Source organism: Cottoperca gobio, chromosome 11 (assembly GCF_900634415.1).
Source record: "Cottoperca gobio chromosome 11, fCotGob3.1, whole genome shotgun sequence".
In the NCBI taxonomy this organism is placed as follows: domain Eukaryota; kingdom Metazoa; phylum Chordata; class Actinopteri; order Perciformes; family Bovichtidae; genus Cottoperca; species Cottoperca gobio.
Genome location: NC_041365.1, coordinates 5,225,825 through 5,245,619, shown reverse-complemented (window position 1 = coordinate 5,245,619; position 19,795 = coordinate 5,225,825). Strand labels below are relative to the sequence as shown.

Below are 19,795 nucleotides of genomic sequence, written 5' to 3'. Positions count from 1 at the left end.
GCCCAGATGGAACTGTAGATAGGAGCACCGTTCTGTGCGATTCCTGCAGAAAATAATTTTCATATCATCGCAATACTTCTAGCCTGACATTCAGTGGAACAGAATCAACAGTGCGGGCGCCTGTCGCTTAAAGTGAACGGAGACAAAACTGTGGCGTTAACCAATCAGATTTCGAGTTGGCAACACCGGGGCCAGCTAGCAGGTGTACAATAACGTCAGCACGTCCACGTCTTTTGATTGGATACGCACTATTGAGAGGCAGAGCTATGCAGAGCTAGAAAACTTTGAGCGAGCTAATTTGTGTAGATTTCTACAAACTATTTTTTTCAACCCACAATGGCTGAAGGAGGAGAAGAGATCGATGTGGTCGCAGATATCATTACAACGCCATTGTCAAGACGAACTTTTCAAGAAAAGATAGACATCGTGAGAAGAGCCTATCACAGCTGGGAAAAGGGTTTGTCCGCCACTTTCAAATCCCTAACTACAAGCGATACCCCCGGCTCACAGCCTCCGAGAGGCACTGCACATTGTACTGCTGGGAATGCCTGCTATTTACAACTAAATGTTTCGTAAATATTAATATAACTCTGTTGTACTTGACTATGTTAAGGTGATGCAACGCCCAGTTATACTGCGTTTCTGTTTAAATGTATAGTTTCTAGAGCCATGGTGTCATAATGATGGTATTAAGAGGTGGAATAATTCAGGTAGGACTGTGTAGGACATCACTGAAGGCCTAGGTGTGACATGCACGGCCCGCCACTGCTGACATATCATCTCAGACTTGCATACCTGTCAACATTGAAATTTCAAAATAAGGGAAATTTTTTGGCGGACTCCGCCCATATTTTAACAGCTCTCAGCCACCACCTATGTAATGTAAATGTTAACACCTAAGGGACGGGTATATACATTCAGGAAATACATGTTTATTTAAAGTATGTATTACTTGTACAGACATGTTTATAAAATGTATGTATTTTATTTATTAGTTATTATCATCAATTTATTTGATGATTGATGAGTTATGTGGCTTTTGTTTCCCCGACGAGGACTTCCTTGCGATGTCAGAGTCGAGAAACATGTGGCTACACTGCGACTGAAATAATCGCAGAAGCTGAAGGCTTCATTATTTTTTAGCGCAAAGCATTGACATCCTTCCCTCAGCTTTGGTCACTTGGTTTGCCTCCGACACAGTTCTTGTCACACATGAAGTCATTGACAGTGTATGTGTTTGTGCCTCTTGGAGTGCTTGTGCTTGGACGCTTTTTCATGCTGGCGAACATCGCTAGTGTGCAAACACGTGACAAAACTGTGTGACGTATGCGTGTGACGGCATTTTGGATGAAAAACAAATCAACAATGGCGTCTAAAGCGAACAATAATGTCGTCTAAAGCGAACAACAACAACTCCGACTTCTTCAAAGTATGTTGACTCTCTGGAGTCCTCTGCAAAGGCAAGATTCAGAGGAAAAGTCCAAACTTGCGGCCGTGACCCGTACACGCTAAAGCCGTCGGATTATATTGAGGATTTAGATTCATTACCGCTGATTGAATATCCGGATATTGTGAACTACCTTGTGCTACAAACGTCGTGGGCAACCAAAGCACAAATGAAGGCATACAAGAGCTTAGATGCTTATAATGTCTTTGTTTCTGGCTGGGTTGGTAGTTCTTACCAAACCAGTGAAAGATGACAGGGTGCTCGTCCATGCCCGTGTTAATCACTCTCAAAGAGCTTGAGATACACCGCTCAAGCCGTGGTTTGTGAGTGAGAAGAGCGGCAATGTTATCCTCGCACACTGTGATTGTATGGCTGGAGTAAGCGAAGCATGTTCTCACATTGGTGCTTTGCTTTTCGCAAGTGAAGTAGGCTCAAGAATAAGCAAAACAAAAACATGCACAGAAGAAAAGAGCAAATGGCTGCCATCACATGTAAAGAAAGTGCCTTATTTACCAGTCAGTGATGTGGAGAAGTAAGGTCTTACAGTGTTCGGGTATATCATAAGCACAAATGTTTAACGTAAACATTGAAAACATAGCTTTAGCATGAGCTCTTACCAGATATAAAGTGGACGCCACACACACGGCTGAATTGTGCTTTTTCTTCTGTTAAATCCTTACGAGTTATGTTGCTAAACTACACCTTACGGCGTTCGGTAGACAGTACTTCATCCCTCTTTTGTGGATCGTTGTTTTTGATGATTGTAGGAAATCTAAAGAACCGTTTCTCTGGGTCACGAGTAGCGTTATGACCACAATTATACACTGCGCACACGATTGGCATTTTCTTTCAATCTTAGACGTTTAAATACAAAGAAAATGACGAAGCGTTGCAGCAACTCCCACGTGAACGGGCGCCGTCTTGGTTGTGTATATCATCCAACATGGCTAACATACGGGTTGGGAAATAAGCGTGACGTCACATGCACACGATCTATTCCGCCGTGTGCAAAGCTAAAATATGAATGGCACACTTTACAAAAAGCACGAGTTTGCCCGACTCTGCTTTTTAGTAAATAAGAGAAGGTCTCCTCCCATTTGGCTAGTTACTTACATAAAGTTTTTACTTTTTTGGCAGGTACAACTGCGTCTCCATCTATCTCCCGTTCACTGTGACTCTCATCCATATTGTTTCGTCTTCTTCTGTGTATTGTTCCTGTTTTCTTCTGTGTGTTTACTGGTGGATAACGTTTTTCAGCTCATAAACATAATACTGCCACCTGCTCTATCGGAGGCCACTGTACACTTTTTTAAATTAGGCAAATTGAACACACACACACGCATACACACACACACATATATATATATAAATATATATAAATATATGTATATATACACACATTAACCAGTCTGTTCAGTCTCTTCCTGTCAGCAGCCGAGATGCTGCTGCCCCAGCAGACCACTCCATAAAAAATAGCAGATGCCACCACAGAGTCAAAGAAGGTCTTAAGGAGTGCCCCTTGCACACGGTGCCAGAACCATTCCTTGGGTGGCCCCCGTGCTGCAGACAATCGTGTCCGAGTGACACTCCCGGGTCCTCGCGTACTGTGGACGGTTGGTGAGGTAGTCCAGGATCCAGCTGGTGAGGTGATGATCCACCCCCGAGCACTCCAGCTTGTCCCCCAGCAGCCTGGGTTGAATGGTGTTGAAGGCACTGGAGAAATCAAAGAACATGATTCTCACAGTGCCTCCAGCCTTCTCCAGGTGAGAGCGGGATCTCTGCATCAGGTAGATGACAGCGTCATCCACCCCGATGCCAGGTTGATAGGCGAACTGAAGTGGGTCCATCGATGGTCTCACAAGGGGTCGAAGATAACCAAGGACCACCCTCTCCAGGGTCTTCATCAGCTGCGATGTCAGCGCCACCAGTCTGTAGCTGTTGAAGTTCTTGGGGTGGGGGGTATTTGGCACAGGTACCACACAAGATGTTTTCCACAGTTGTGGTACCCTCCCAATGCTTCAGGCTCAGGTTGAATAATTGCTCCACAATCCTGCACAGTTGGTCGGTACAGGATTTGAGGAGCCTTGAGCTGATACCATCTGGGCCCGCAACCTTTCTTGCCTTACACTTTCTGAGCTCACTCCTCACCTGGTTGGTTGTGAGGGACAAAGTGCAGGTAGTGGGTGGAGGGGTGTGTGTGAGTGGAGAAGCAGGAGACAGAGAGGATGTGTGAAGTAGCTGACAGTGGGGGGTTAAGTGAGGGGGCAGGGTGGAGATGGCAGAGTCTTTCACCGGTGATAAGAACAATGGAGGTTGCAGCACGGGGGAATGAGCTGGGGGAGGGGCGCCTGACTGATCAAATCTATTGAAGAAAATGTTCAAGTCAGTCACCCACTTTAGGTCCCCCTTGGGCTGAGAGTCTGGCTCCTTGTACCCAGAGATGGTTTTCAGGCCTTTCCAGACACCGCTAACATTCCTCTGCTGCAGCTGCTCCTCCATCTTCTTCCTGTAGGTGTTCTTTCCCTCCCTGATCTTCCATATATATATATATTATATATATATACACACATATTATATACATATACATATATATATATATATATATATATATATATATATATATATATATATATATATATATATATATATGTGCATATATATGTATATGTATATATATACACATTTATTATTATTATTATTATTTTAAATTAAAGCGTAAATGCTTCAAAATAAAGTATCACATCACATGCAAACACTTCAACTCATGTTTCTGTGAGAAGATTACAGCCATCATAGAGTGCAATCAGACAGGCAGGCAGGGATTGAATTAGGTAAAAAGTGGGAGCATGAAATAGTGAATGTTTCCAGACCTCTTAATCATCGCCCACGTCTCTGATATGTTCAGCAATTCATAAACGATTAATGATTATTTGGTTTTGTTGCAATAAGGACCAAAAATAATTCTCCAAAATGATATAGATGATTAAAACATACACCTAAGTTTTACACACTCTCTAATGGTTGATTGACAGAAGAAAAAAAAGAAAAAACTGCTAATTTCCCGTTTTATTTGATTTAAAATGATTGGGAATGAACTCGATGAAAGTAAACTGCACACAATCCTTCTCTGTAATGTTGACTAATGCAAACTTATGACACCCTGTTGTTTATGATGATAATGGTGTTATGAAGTATTAGTGGTATCAAGAGTTTTTTAGGGTTTTTACTAATGAAAAGCTCAGTGCCAGGATTACAGGAAGTGACAGCTTTAGGGATCTATGGCCGCCTCTGATAAATCACTTGCCATGTGATCTAAAATAATTTATTTCTAGTCTATCATTTCCTTTTTTTAATTTTAGAGTCCTGGTTACTTTTTATCCAAATGCTCCCCATGAACGTTTCTCATTGGACTATGATGTTGTCATTTCGTAATTCTACATTGCACTGTAAATAACTGCAGAGTGGACTTTTTGGAAAACACAAGAACCAAACAACCCTGGAGAACATGAACACCGTGTGAACAACAAATATGATAAAGATCTGAAAAAGAATGACCGTCTGTTTTTAAACACTCAACAAACATTTATACACTTACATACATTTAAAAAAATGACAGTTTAGAAATGATTTGATTAAATTAATGCATTTATGTGACATCTCCAGGTGAGCTGGTTGTCTCAGATGCGTGGGTTTGTGTGTCCAACATTAAGAGCTTGCCAGTTGACCAATAATATTATGCCAACAGTGTGTCACGACCATGCCTCCTGTCATTCCTTGTGTTTTCCCTGTGTCGCCTGCTTGTTTCTCTCTCTGTGTATGTGTCTGTGTTGTGGGCGTGTTGCCCCCCTCACTCTCCCTTGATTGCAGTTCTATCAACTCACCTGCTCCAAGTCTCACTCCTGCCATCCATTAACTCATCAACCCAGCAGTATATCAACCCCAGTCTTCAGCCACTCGTCGCTAGATCGTCTATTCAGCTACAGTGGTAGTTTGCGTCTCTGGCTGCTTGAATTGTGGATGCAAGTACATTTGCTTGTGTGTTTTTTTCGTATTAACTCTAACTGGTTTTTGTGCTACAGGATCCCTGACTTCCTGTTCACCCGCCTGCCTTCTACCTGCTACCCACTTCACCCTCTGCCTCCACGAGCCGGATGTTCTCTGTCCTCCCTCCCCTTTCCCTGGAAACCCCTTCAATAAACTTCCCACCTATTGCTCCAAGTTTGTGTCCTGCGTTTTGGTCCTTCCCTTGTTGCACACGTGACACAGTGAACACACCCTTTCTGATGCATATAAAAGAAAGCAGCCTGTCACTCTCCTCCTTCAGGATCTAGATCCCTTCCAGCGATGCAGCTCAACTCAGCTTCTGTGACGGAGAGAGACTCTGACTCCAACATGCTGTTGTTCCTCTTGTTTGGTCTGGTTCTGTGTGCTGTGTCTCCTTCAGATGAACCTCATGTGGAGCTACAGCGTGCCAGCTGTCCCATGTTCAGGTCCAACTTCAACGGTCGCTGCTACAAGTACGTCGCCACAGGCATGCCCTGGACTGATGCAGAGCTCCACTGTATCACACCCTGGACAACAGTATTTGTAATGGGACCACAGGCTTTCCTATGTGTTGGACATCTTGTTGTGAGAGGGGGAGCAGCGGGAGAGAATAGGAAAAGGAGGTAGAAAAGGAGAGGAGACTAATTGTTAACTTAAAGCCAAAATGTTTTTAGTTGCCCGTTAAAGGAAAGGCCGAATCATTTTGCAATCTATAAACGGCTGCCTCTGTCTCATCCACACTGATTCCAGCTGGCATGAGCTGTGGTGAGACACGGAAAGCACCCCCTGCCGTGTGTGTGTGTGTGTGTGTGTGTGTGTGTGAAATATTAAATCCTTTACTTTTTGCTTAGGAGTGGGCTACAGCCAGCAGTCTGAATCCTAGCTAAGCATTAAGACTGGAAACGGGCGATACAGCCAGTGGCTCTGACCAATGCTAAAAAATCACTTATACCTTCCAAGCTCACTTATTTCACATTTATTCAATACAATGTTTCTTACATACAAAACCTTTTCACCATGTGCCGGAATACTTGGCTCTGAGAAATTTCCTGGCACACCCTGAAAATTTCTGGAAGTTACTGAGACTGGCCAGGAATACATTTGGCACACAAGTTTGAGGAAACTTCTGGAAATATATAAGGAGAACATTTTGATAAATACCCCTTTGCTACAGACTCAATCAAGGTCTCCGGCAGATCAAGGGAGCCTCTGTTTGAACTAATGTTTTTATTTCACTTGCAGAAATTCCTCTCCAATGTTTAGCATGAAAGTCAGTAGTAATACTACCATGTACAAATACTTTAATACAAGTAAAAGACTTAAGTACAAGTAGCCTACATACTGTAAAACTTTAAACTGTTAAAAATACACAAACATTTGTTTCTACAATACAAGGACAGGCACAGAGAACAAACAGGCCCAGGGGCAAAATTTACAATAATACAGTAGCCTACTATAATACTTTTTCTTTTACTTTATTGAGAAAATATAATAGTCATTACACTGATATACATGTTCCAGGTTTTCATTATCAAAATAGCAGTAAATATGTCATAATCTAGAAATATAATACAATTAAATATATTCTACAACAAATAACAAAAAGGAGGGAAAGTAAAAAAAATAACAAAACTACACAATTAGAGTACATTTGAAATAAATATTCAAATATGTTTTGCCTATTTATAATTTTAGACTTTTAAGATTTTATGAGTAGTCAAATTTGTTTTGTCAAATAGGTATCTTAAAAAGTATAGGAGGGTAGTCTTTTGAGGTAAAACATTTTATAGGTTACTATTATGCTTTTTCTATGCAAAGAAGACGAGGGCAGGTTCTTATGGATTACCACGCCCATATGCCGTTTTCGCGGGAAAGGACGGACTGCACCATTGTGAGTGCGGGGGGGACGATGAATAAAGAGACTATTCCTAAACACCGAGATACATGTTTTTTTTTATCGAAAATCGAATTTGATCAAAGATCCTTTTACATTTTACAGTCGTTAGTGGAGTCTCAAATGTACAGCTATTGGACTTAACTAAAAACCAATGTATAAGTCATCAACAACAAAACCCCTACTTTTACAATTACCGGACTACACTAGCTTTTTAAATTTTAAACCCTCCTCTAGTCATTTGGTTTTCATGTTACAAGACAAAAGTTTCTGTTGGACGGAAATTTGGAGTAAAACGAAGATAAAAATGACCCTCACATTAAAGGTAAGCGGCAGAGCACTGCGTGTAAATGTATCTCTATTTTCCACTTTGATTTTTGTGGTGAAGGAAAGTCACAATGAGTCAAAATTAACACTGTTAACAACCAACGCTGTTTGCTTGGCTGGCCTCAATCTGCCCCATTGTAAAAGATGAATTCATATCTTTATCCTGTTGCTAGTTCAGTTCTGTAACCCAGACATTCTGCCATAATATAAAATAAATACCTGAATAGTAAACTGATGCTCAAAGTAAAGGATGCCAGGCCTAAAATGCCAGTCTTGCCCCTAGGTAAAGGCTTACACACTGTCATAAGAGCCCACGAAAGTACAACATGTCAACACTTAACCCAGATATTGTGTTTGGGGACCTGGACCCTCTTTAACAGCTCAAACACATATGTAGTTTACATTGTTTTATCATCTTAATAAGTCATGACTTTCCCTAATTTTATGAGATTTGTTTATAAAGATTATTTTAAATGATCATTTCATAAAGCCCGCTACAGAAACATTTGACATTTTAATTCAGTTGGAAGAAAAGCGAAAATAAGAATGACAAAACATGTTTTTTTAATATTTACCCTATTGATGCTATATTTGACCCCAAACAATGAGGAAGAAAAGTTAAGTGTGGAAATTGATCTAAGAAGTTGTCCTGTGAAGTATTCCTGTAAAGAACTGCAAAAGTTTAGTGTTACTTACAAAAATGCACTGTGTTCCCATAAAACATTTAGAAAGCTGAATTTTTGGAATCTGTTGTTTACATTTATTGTTTACTAGCTTGAAGTCTTTTTTTAACTAGTGTTTTACTTCTGTTTATTGGTATTTTAGTTTTAAAAAAGGTACTGAACAACGAATACAAATGATATGTATCAAATATTACAACAAAACATACATAATGAGCTGAGTTACCGCCACCTGTTGATCAGTAGTATAGCGTTACACCAGTGGCAGGACTGTGTACTGTGTCACCTGAGTGACAGAGATGAACAAAACAGGGACCTACTCATAGAAAAACAGCTCCATAGCGCTGCTAGAGATAAAAATACAAACAAACTCCATCTATTCCACCAAACCTAGTTTAATATGATGCTTGTCTGCCAACAGGCTCCATGTTTCAAATCCAAGTTCATCACTGCTGAGCTGGCTCGTCTGTTCAGCCAGTCCGACAGTGAGGAGGAGTTTGAAGGTTTCAGCGAGGATAAGGAAGAAAAGAAAAGAAGAACTTTTAACAAACGGCTAAAGACCAAGGTATGAAACGTTTATTGTCGGCTGTATTATTTGAAGGAAATGTGTGACATACTGCAGCCAAAGCACCAGACTGACTGTTCTCTCTGGTTTCTCTAGATGGTGGATTCAGAGGAGGACAGCGAAGTGGACACAGGCTTCTACTCTGATGGCGAGGAGACCACCCCACCAAAGAGGAAGAGTCTTTTAGTGGCCTTGAGGTGTGTGCCTCTTATTGTTAGTACCTCTTCTATGACTGATGAGGTTAATTAGGCTATTTGTGTCACATTTGACGCCTTAAATCCAGATCAGGGAGAAATATAAAGGCCCTAATATTTGTAATTTGTCCAAAAAAAAGCGAATTGGCCATAGATTCAGCTTATTGCTGTTTTCCACTGCATTTGCTCTAATGTATATTCTAATTAACCCTGTTTCATGACAATTGTATTGATTCTTAATTTAAACTTGTTCCTCAGATTTCCCGTCAGAAGACGGTCTACCCCCAATCCAGTCAAAGAAACTCCTCCTTTACTGAGATCCAGAGGAAGACAGAGGATGAAGCTGCTGCAGCAGCAGCAGCTGCAGGATGAGAAAGAGAAGGAGAAGGAGGAGGAAGAGGAAGAGGAAGAAGAGGTCCAGTCTCAGAGCCTACGAAAACGAGACAAGAACATCCAGGAAAACAAGGCCATGGTAATTAACCTTTTTGTTTTCTCCATATTCTGACAAACTACATGATCTGTATTATGCTAACATTATATCAGTCCTTCCTTTGTTACATTTTCATTGCCTCCACTCTTCTCTGTTGTTGTCTTTCAGCTGAGTAAGCTGTTTGCTGATCTGAGCACCATGGCTGACCTGACTCTGCCCAACACCCCTCAAGTGAGCATAAGCACCATTTCCTTAAAACCATATAATCGAAAATGTACATGGGAATTAACCATTAATATAAAGATAATATATCACAAGTAACATTATACTAATACACATTGAATAAACAACCACTATTATACATGGACACATAGAAACCAACGAAAACTTTTTAACATCGACTCAGATTATTTCTTACAATGTTAAATGGCATCTATGGAGTTTTATGGCACTTAGCGTGAATTGCTTTGGACAAAACATTCAGTAATGCCGGGTTCAGACTACACAATGTTTTCGTCTGTTATGATGGGCAACCGTCACATTAGGCGACTAAAGAGTCACAAAATCTTGCCGTGACTTTGCCGAGAAACATGACAAACTACACGACTGATCAAGGCTCACCGTTTTTTACAACATCATAGTGAACGAGGTGGAACAACATTGTAAACAAACAGTAGCGGCGTGAATGATGCTGGCTGTGTTCAGAAAAGCCTTAAATGGCCTAAGATAGGATGCAATACCCCTCCTTACATGGGCTCAAAGAAATACAAAAAACTCAACAATGAAATGAGTACAGAACAACCCAAGACACAAACAATGCTACAATAAAATCACCATATTGTTTATTTGTTTTTATTTTTCGTGTGACTTTAGAGGATTTCTTCTTTTTACCTTGAGATATCATGAAAAGTTAATGCAACAACTCTACAATTATGTTCATGTATGTTTGTGATCAAGAAGAACTAATTGCATGGTGGTAATTACTAGAAGTTGGCAATGTTGTCATCGTATTGGGTCATTAGTGTTGTAGTAACTCCTATTTACTTTAAACTAAATTTTATAAGTGTTCACGAGCATGTTAAACAGTGTTTGATGGTCGGATGACCTTTTCTGATTGATAATGATGTTCACTTATTATTATTAAAGATGTTTTTGTAATGAGACTGATTTCTTATTTTTCCTGTTCTGATTCATAAACACGGTCTTTGTTTTATTTCTACAGAAGAAGAAGCGGGGGGCAGAGAAAGCGACACCCCGGAAACGTAAGTTTGAACCAGACATGGGGTCTGAAAGGAGGAACCCGTCCCGTAAGGCTCGTCCTCCTCCGAACTTTGCAGTGGAGCAAAAGTGCGAGCCACGTAGACGCCGTTGGACTGTAGACATTAGGAAACTGGTGGAGGTACTTTAATAAACGCACACACACACGCACACTATATAATAGTTGCATGGAAGTGCTTTGGTTGTCTATTGATAAATGGGCAATTAGCTTTTATATTTTGTGTTGATGTTATATTTCATATCAAATGTTTTGTTTCAAACAGACACTCTTTTTAAGCCAGATGTTATTTAATTTTGAGATAAATTTGTGCACTCAAAAATATCACCATTACAGCTAACAGTTAGTTACCTAGTCAACTTAAATCTTAGAAGTATGTCAATACAGTAAATGTCTCAAAAAACTAATTATACTTTAGAAGAAAGTGCAAATCTGAATTATTTTTTTAACTGCAATTTGCTTCTTGTGATTTGTCAGGTGAATATCGGTGTGAAAAAGAAAAAGAAAAAGAGGAGGATCTCCAGGGTGAGCCAGATTGACGTGAGGTCAGTTGACAATGTCACCAAAGAAGACCTGGACAACATAGCGTACCGCAAAAATGACAAGATCTGGGACAAGGACAATGTGAGTCACATTAAGTGATTTTGGTGCTGTACTACACTGTCAGGTATCCTGGGTTAATGCGCTTCTTCACTGTGTGTGTGTGTGTGTGCGTGCGTGTGTGTGTGCGTGTGTGTGTGTGTGTGTGTGTGTGTGTGTGTGTTCCGTTCCAGGGCAGCTCATGTCACCAGTGCAGACAGAAGACTCTGGACACCAAGACAGTGTGTCGCAGTGGTTACTGTGTGGGGACCAAAGGTCAGTTCTGTGGGGCGTGCTTAAAGAACCGCTACGGGGAGGACGTAAGCGATGTACTGCTCGACCCGGTCAGTGCTAATACACACACGTTTAACATTTATTTCACTTTTTTTAAAATCTCTTTTGGATTTGGTAAACTTAAGATAAATGTGGGGTCTTCTGAGACAAAAGGTTTGTTAAATCTGAAGTGGCTGAATTTTAATGTCACAAAAACAAAACATTGCAAGTTACAAATGGATTAAAAAGCTATTCAATACATAAATTAATACATTTAATAAGCTGTCATGTTTACGAGTGAATAAAATGATATTTAGATTTTATTTTTCCTCTTTTTCCCCCACTTTGTTATGCTGTCTTGCTGCGTGTCTGGTGTTTCAAAGATTTTTCCCCTAATCATGTATATTGATTTATTTATTTTACATAAGAAAATAATATTATTTTATGTTTGTTAGATGCTTTTTTTAATGTTGACTTTTCAAATACAGGATTTTTAAAATAACAGGTTTCATATAGAGTATCAGAAGGGCTTTTGGATGAATATATTTTCTGTTATGCTGATTGATATCAAGGTATTCTTTTTCAAACACCCTGCATTTCGTGGGAGGTTTCAGTTTACATTTCTAGCGACAGCCGTACAGTTTTTTTGTTTTTTTGATTTAAGTAAAACTTGAACCGAGTAGTGAACAGAAGAGGTGGAAACCAGCATAACTGAACAAAGCAAAGAGCACCGCCTACAGAAACTTCAACATAAGAATGGTCAAAATACAGACGATGCTCTGCTAAACAGAACTAGACTAAAATGTAATTAAGGAAAGCACTTGTGCCTATCACAGTCTCTGTAGAAGTGGTTTGTTTTTAGGCACCTCTTTGAATTGTGTCTCTTTGCAGTTGCTCACTTGTCTTTGGTAGAACAGTCTGTAGTTATTTGTTTGGAAGCTGCAGTCTTTGAGGTACTTTTTATACTGTGGGAAAGTTATCACAGAGCAAATTAGTGACCACTTATCAGCAAAGATCCTGCCTAAAGAAGAATAAGAAATCTAACAAATGCCTGGACACACTTTTAGCAACAAACCTCAACATGGGTTCGCCTGTGTGGCATAGTAACAACATTGTTGTTCACCCACATTAAATCTGGGCCTTCTTCTTTGTAGACGTGGTCGTGTCCCATCTGCCGAGATATGTGTAACTGCAGTCTCTGTCGTAGGAAGGAGGGCCGCTGTGCTACCGGCGTCCTGGTGGGATTGGCCCGCTACAACGGCCACGACAATGTCCACGAGTATCTGGAGAGGTACGTCACCTCATTCTCACTCTACAGACCATGTTTACAGACCTGGATGGGAACTCCTTTAAACTGCCGTGATGTGAACTTTTTAGGAACTTTAATTAAGAACAGTCAGTGTAAAATCACTGTTGTTAAATGTCTGTGTTATTGCATTGCAAAGTGAATTAGGAGAATATACTGATATGTTAGACTAGTTTACAATGGAAGAAGGAAGTGCTGTATGGCTCTTTAGTAGGTCAGGTAAAAAAATAAAAAGTGACATGATATTATATATTTATTTTCTGTGCAGCATATCGACCATAAAGACTCAAAGCCTATATGAATTGGTCGGTTAGATATGCCTATATTCTCGAAGAATACCTTTTATGGACTTCCGGTTGACCGCGTGAACGAAATGGCTGCGTGAGTCTTGAGCTCCCCGACAACTTCCCACACATTTAAATCATTTCACGCCGAATCATCTCTTCAAAAGTTATAAGAATGCCGGAGGCACGAGGAAAATCGAATAAAATGCTGAAAGACGAAGATATTAAATCCATCTCTGAAGTCGTGAAGACCTTGCTACATGAGGAGCTAGATGGTAGCCTCAATCATGTAGCTAGCAAGATTGATGCTATGCAGTCAGAGCTAGCAACTGTGACTACAATAGTTATTTCGGTTGAAGGAGAGCTGGATGCTCTGGAAAAAAAGCACAAAGAAAGATTATTCCGTTCTATCCGCCGTTCACGAAAAGATGCTGGGTTTCGAGCAGAAGATAGCGGATTTGGAGGACCGTAATAGGAGGTGCAACATACGGGTTTATGGTTTACCGGAGAACACGGAGAGTGACGCCCCGGTGCAGTTTCTGAAACGCATGTTACCCACGTGGTTCCCCGCTCTGAAGCAACTTAAACCTGAAATAGAGCATGTCCACAGAATCTTCCGCGGCGGCCCCCCTACAGAGGGAGGACCACCCCAGGCTTTTATCTTCTGCTGTCTACGCTTCTCCACACGTCAAGCTATCCTCCGTGAGACAAGGAAACACCCCCCTTCAGTAGGCAACATATCTCTCCGTTTCGCTGCTGACTTCAGTGATTATACAGCTAAAAGCCGCAGAGCGTCCTCAAAGGCTATGGCTTTGGCACGTGAAAAGGGCACTGATGCTTTCCTGATTTACCCTGCCACTCTCAAGGTTAAAATGGGTTACTCCACTCATCTCTTTGCTTCACCCGCGGATGCGGAGTGGTTTTTGGAGCGGCGCCCTTCTCCTGATCGCCTCGTTGACGTCGCTCTGGTGGAGGACGAGCTGGGAGAGGAGCAAGCTGCACTGATGACCATTTCACCAGATCATATCGACCTTCATGTTGACAATGAGTAACAGGTTTGCACATCACGATCGCCCAAGCCTTGTGGCTGTAAATGGACTACTGTTTTGTGACTATCCATGGAAGCTATATGCGGCTAGCTGTATCAGCGCCGTTAGCACACCCGATTTCACTTATTTTATAATCAAATCAAATTTATTTGTATAGCCCAATATTACAAATTATACATTTGTCTCAGTGTGCTTTACAGACTGTACAGGTTACGACACCCTCTGTCCTTAGACCCTCGCATCGCACAAGGAAAAACTTCCTAAAAGAAACCCCATAATTAAAGGGGGAAAATGGAAGAAACCTCAGGGAGAGCAACTGACATCTCCCAGGACGGACAGACGTGCAATAGATGTCGTGTGTCGAGGATAAACAACATCGTACAAATACAACATTTGACAGAAATGATGTTGTGTTGAAAAAGAGAAAGTTTGGATGAATCCAGGAAAATGTCAATAAGGCTTCCCGGTGTCCAGCAGGACCAGGGCAACAGGCGCAGCCACGATTCCTGATCCTGACGTAAACTTTATCAGTGGCAACCTGCCACATGAGACACAGAAACCCCGGATGATGAGTTAGTAACATACATTTACATAAACTTATACAGATAGAGAGGGCGAAGAAGAGAGGGAGGGGAGGAGAGAGGTGTCCCCCGGCAGTCTAAGCCTATAGCAGCATAACTAGGGGCTGATCCAGGGCAAACCTGAGCCAGCCCTAACTATAAGCTTTATCAAAAAGGAAAGTCTTTAGCCTACTCTTAAATGTGGAGAGGGTGTCTGCCTCCCGAACACAAACTGGAAGCTGGTTCCACTGGAGAGGAGCTTGATGGCTGAAGGCTCTGGCTCCCATTGTACTCTTAGAGACTCTAGGAACTACAAGTAACCCTGCAGTCTGGGAGCGCAATGCTCTAGTTGGTTTATAAGGTACTATGAGATCTTTAAGATATGCTGGAGCCTGACCATTAATTGCTTTGTAAGTCAGGAGAAGGATTTTGAATTCTATTCTGTATTTTACCGGGAGCCTGTGCAGAGCAGCTAATACAGGAGTAATATGATCCTGTTTCCTTGTTCTTGTCAATACACGTGCCGCTGCATTTTGGATCAACTGAAGAATCCTAAGTGACTTTTTGGGACAACCTGATAACAATGAGTTGCAGTAATCCAGCCTTGAAGTAACAAATGCATGTGTGCATGTTTTTTGTTTTTGTTTCATCTTTTTGCTCATGGGTTTTTTGCGGGTGGGCAGGATACCTCAGGTCCTTTCAACAATTTCTGTGCATTCCTTGTATTATTGTACTGGTACACACTGCTCACCTTGATAAATGGCTAATTTAAATATATTGGTTTGGAATACAGGGGGCCTTAACACTCTACATAAACGCACCAGTGTCCTAGGCTTGTTGAGGAGCAAAAAGGTGGATTTGGCATTACTGAGTGAAACTCACCTTCTGAAGACTGATGCGGGAAGACTGGCTGACAAATTCATAGCATCCTCTTCTGCAAGTATTAAAATCCGGGGAGTGACCATAGTGGCTAAGCGCAAATTAAATATCAAAGTTTTAGATGTATGGCCGGATAACTATCGCAAAAGTCGAATGTTCTAATAGGAAAATTGCACTGGTCTCAGCATATGCTCCTAACTCATTTGAGGGAGATTTCTATAATGTGCTCACTACTGCAATGTTGGAGTTGACAGACTACTCGTTTATAGTGGGGGCCGATTTTAATGCTGTATGTGACCCAGCTATAGATAGATCACGAGGCTTTGAGACAACAGACCAAAGGAGGGCTTCTACCGCCCTGCGTGCATGGGCTCACGGTACAGGGCTAGTTGACCAATGGCGCCTGATTAACCCCTCTTCGAAAGATTTTTCTTTCTTCTCCTCCAGACATAAGACCTTTTGTAGAATCGACTACTTGTTTGCCTCTTCCCATCTCTTTGACAGCACTGATGTTTCCATGCTGCCTATAGCTCTCTCCGATCACAAAGGCATCTTACTCTCCGCTTCACTAAGAAAACTCTCCTCCCGTGCCCCTAGGTGGAGATTTAACACAACTTTACTAAAAAATGATGATTTCTGTATACAGTTTAAGACAAAACTCACAGAATTTTTAGAGTTTAATGTAGGATCTGTCGAAGATCCTAGGATATTGTGGGACTCAATTAAGGGATTTATCAGACGCAATTCTACACTATTTGCATCTAATCTGCGAAAGGCTCGACTCTCCAAATTGGAAAAATTAGAAAATTTGTACGCTAATCTGGACGTTTCACTTCATCTTAATTCAAGGTTAAAGGTAGTTAAGAAAGAAATCAACTCCATTCTTAGACAGTGGTCCGAATTTTTGATGCACAGGACGAGACAACACTATTACTTCCACGGCTCTAGACCTGGTCACCTGCTGGCTATGAAAATTCGTGCTGATGAACACTTTGCTGACATCCCTTCTATCAGAACCCAGCAAGGGGAGATAACCACGGCCCCTAAGCGGATTAATGGTGCATTCCAATCTTTTTATTCTGAATTATATAGGTCTGAAATCACTTTTGATAAAACTAAATATGAGGCTTTTCTTAATGAGCTGGAATTACCATGCGTAACAGAGGATGATTCCAAACAATTGGCTGAGGCTATTAGTTTGGAGGAACTTAAAGCAGCGGTCCTTGACATGCAGAGGGGTAAGGCACCTGGGTGGGACGGCATCCCCCCAGAGCTCCATTTGACCTTTTGGGACCTTTTGGGACCTTTTGGGCCCGCTGTTGCTTTCCATGATTGAGTTTTCAATAGTACGGGGGAATTTTTCCAGAGATGTTAATACAGCTCTTATATCTTTACTTTTATAAAAGGATAAAGATCCATCTGATTGTAACAGCTACAGACCCTTAAGCCTACTTGGTGCCGATCTTAAAATTTACGTGAAGGTCCTAGCTCGTCGCCTACAGAACTTTATGACATCTCTGATCTCTGGTTCATTGTGACCAAACCGGTTTCATAAAGGGTCGCCTAGCCTCGGACAATCTCAGGCGATTGCTGCACATCATTGACTCAAAGATGATAAAACACCAGCGGCTGTCTTATCTCTGGATGCTATGAAGGCTTTTGATAGGCTGGAATGGTCATACCTATGGTCTGTTCTGGAGTCTATGGGATTAGGTAAGGGGTTCATCGATATGATCAAAGTACTTTTTTATTTTAACAGGCAAAACTATCTTGTCGCTTTTTTCTGTAGCAAGGTCATCCAGACAGGGCTGCCCCTTAGTCCAGGGCTCTCGCTCGAGCCACTGGCCCAATTTATTAGACAATCACAGAACATTATCCCCATTTCTATCCGAGGCTCGCATCATCACATTGCCCTTTACGCGGATGATGTACTGATTTTTATGCAGAACCCCTCAGTGTCTACAACTCGTCTGCTTAGTGTAATAGAGGAATTTGGCAACCTATCAGGTTTTAAGATTAATTGGCCCAAATCTGCATTTTTGCCTCTCAACAACGCTGCCAAATCAACTATTCTCACTGCAAACATTCCTGTGGTAAAACATTTCAAATATCTTGGTGTTATATTATATAATATTCCCCAACCTTAACAAGACTATAAAGAATAATTATATGGACACGTACAACAAGGTTCTCCAGGACCTCAATAGGTGGTCGAGCCAGCCCAACTCACTACAAGCCAGAGCATCAATAATTAAAATGAATACACTGCCTAGAGCAGGGGTCGGGAACCTTTTTGGCTGGGAGAGCCATAAAAGCCAAGTATTTTTTTTATGTATTTCCTTTTGAATGCAACTTTATGCGTGCATTTTTTTAATATAACACGTCTCTGAGTACTAATAGCGGTATCAGTGTTGCATTGAACAGGTGCTCTTTTATTAAATAAACTAAACGCTTACGTTATTTATCTCATTTATGTGCACGTTTCAGTGTTTACTGCACGGGTGTCAAACTCAAGGCAATTATATCAGGCCCGCGAGAAAATATCATATGTCTGTCATAACTGGCCCGCCGGTTTTGGTAATTAAATCAATGCATCGGCACAACCACGGGAAAAGACATTTGAGGAAGTATCTAAATGTGTGAATGAAATGAAAGTTTTTGGAAAGCAAAAGGAAAGACACCACAGATCTCTGGGACGATGTGAGCTGGACTGTTTGTGCGACATAACGAAGCATCTCACTGTTAAACCTGCAGCTTCAGGGCCGTGTGATCACGGACATGTATGATGCCGAGCTGCCTGTGGGAGACTCTGATGCAGAAGGAAACTTTGGTCACTACGTGTTTCCAAACACTGACAAACATCTCCACCGCTGTGTTCCCGACAGCATTCTGCTGATGAAATGAGCACATTTGCCGACTTTACAGCTCATATATTTACATTGAACTGTTCAGCAATCCGTTTGCAGTTGACTTAAATATGTTCCATATCTTTTTGCACTTTATGTGTACCCTGTTCAATAAATGTGGACCGTGTTCGGCCCTCGACGTAGTCCCAGTTTTTAATGTTGGCCGTCCCTGTGATTGAGTTTGACCCCCCCGGTCTACTGCTTGCTTTGTGAAGTTTCTCCTCTGCTGTTTCGCTAAGGGCGGGGCTCCGTCCCCTATGCACACGTGTGCGAACACACCTTAACCTACAGTCAGAGACAGAGCTGAGGAAAGAGAGGGGAGAACTAAAAACAAATCCGCTGCTAAATGTTTTACTTTAAAACGACACAGTACAATTATCTATTACTTGTTAATCATGTTAAAAAATGTCAGCGAGCCATATTGCGTTATCGAAAGAGCCATATATGGCTCGCGAGCCATAGGTTCCCGACCCCTGGCCTAGAGTTAATTTTATCAGCTCAATGCTTCCTCTATCGCCCCCCATTGGTCATTGGCAGAAACTACGGTCGGCAATTTCAAAATTTGGAACAAGCGGCCTAGACTTAAAATGTCTCAATGATACTCAACGGAGGAGACTTGATGGGGGACTGGCAGTACCACATTTTAAATTGTATTTCTGGTCCTTTTCATTAAGACCTTTGCTTAATTGGTTTGATCCCAAAGCTGTGGTTTCATGGCGTGCTTTAGAAGAGGAGTTAGTCTCCCCATGGAGACTTCAGGACATAATTTACACAAACATATCTATCAAACAATGTCAGCTTAGGTTCGGCCCTCTGATTACTCATGTTATTCAGACTTCGCGAAACGCAAAGAAATGATGCTCTATTCAATGCCCCTGGCATCTCAATTCACCAATATTTAATAACAACCAATTACTCATAGGGCGAAGGCCTATTAATTTTTCCCAATGGGGGAGGAAGGGTCTTCACACCTTGGGAGATATTTACAATGACAGTGGTCTCCGCTCTTTTCAGGACCTTCAAGGCTGTTATGGCCTTTCAGGCACCTCTTTCTTCTTTTATCTACAGCTTAGGGCAGCGCTTAAGGCTTATGGGGTTCCGT

General features: G+C 41.4%; 1 protein-coding gene across 1 annotated transcript in view; it reads left to right on the top strand.

The window, feature by feature from the left end:
• Nucleotides 1-7,585: 7,585 nt before the first annotated feature.
• Nucleotides 7,586-19,795, top strand: part of LOC115015730 (cell division cycle-associated 7-like protein) — a 14,401-nt gene continuing 2,191 nt past the window's right edge. The window contains exons 1-9 of the mRNA XM_029443262.1: nucleotides 7,586-7,710; nucleotides 8,814-8,957; nucleotides 9,054-9,154; nucleotides 9,410-9,623; nucleotides 9,750-9,812; nucleotides 10,804-10,980; nucleotides 11,335-11,481; nucleotides 11,631-11,780; nucleotides 12,864-13,000. Coding sequence (XP_029299122.1) covers nucleotides 7,636-7,710; nucleotides 8,814-8,957; nucleotides 9,054-9,154; nucleotides 9,410-9,623; nucleotides 9,750-9,812; nucleotides 10,804-10,980; nucleotides 11,335-11,481; nucleotides 11,631-11,780; nucleotides 12,864-13,000 — 1,208 coding nt within the window. The 5' untranslated portion in view covers nucleotides 7,586-7,635. The remainder of the gene's footprint in view (nucleotides 7,711-8,813; nucleotides 8,958-9,053; nucleotides 9,155-9,409; nucleotides 9,624-9,749; nucleotides 9,813-10,803; nucleotides 10,981-11,334; nucleotides 11,482-11,630; nucleotides 11,781-12,863; nucleotides 13,001-19,795) is intronic.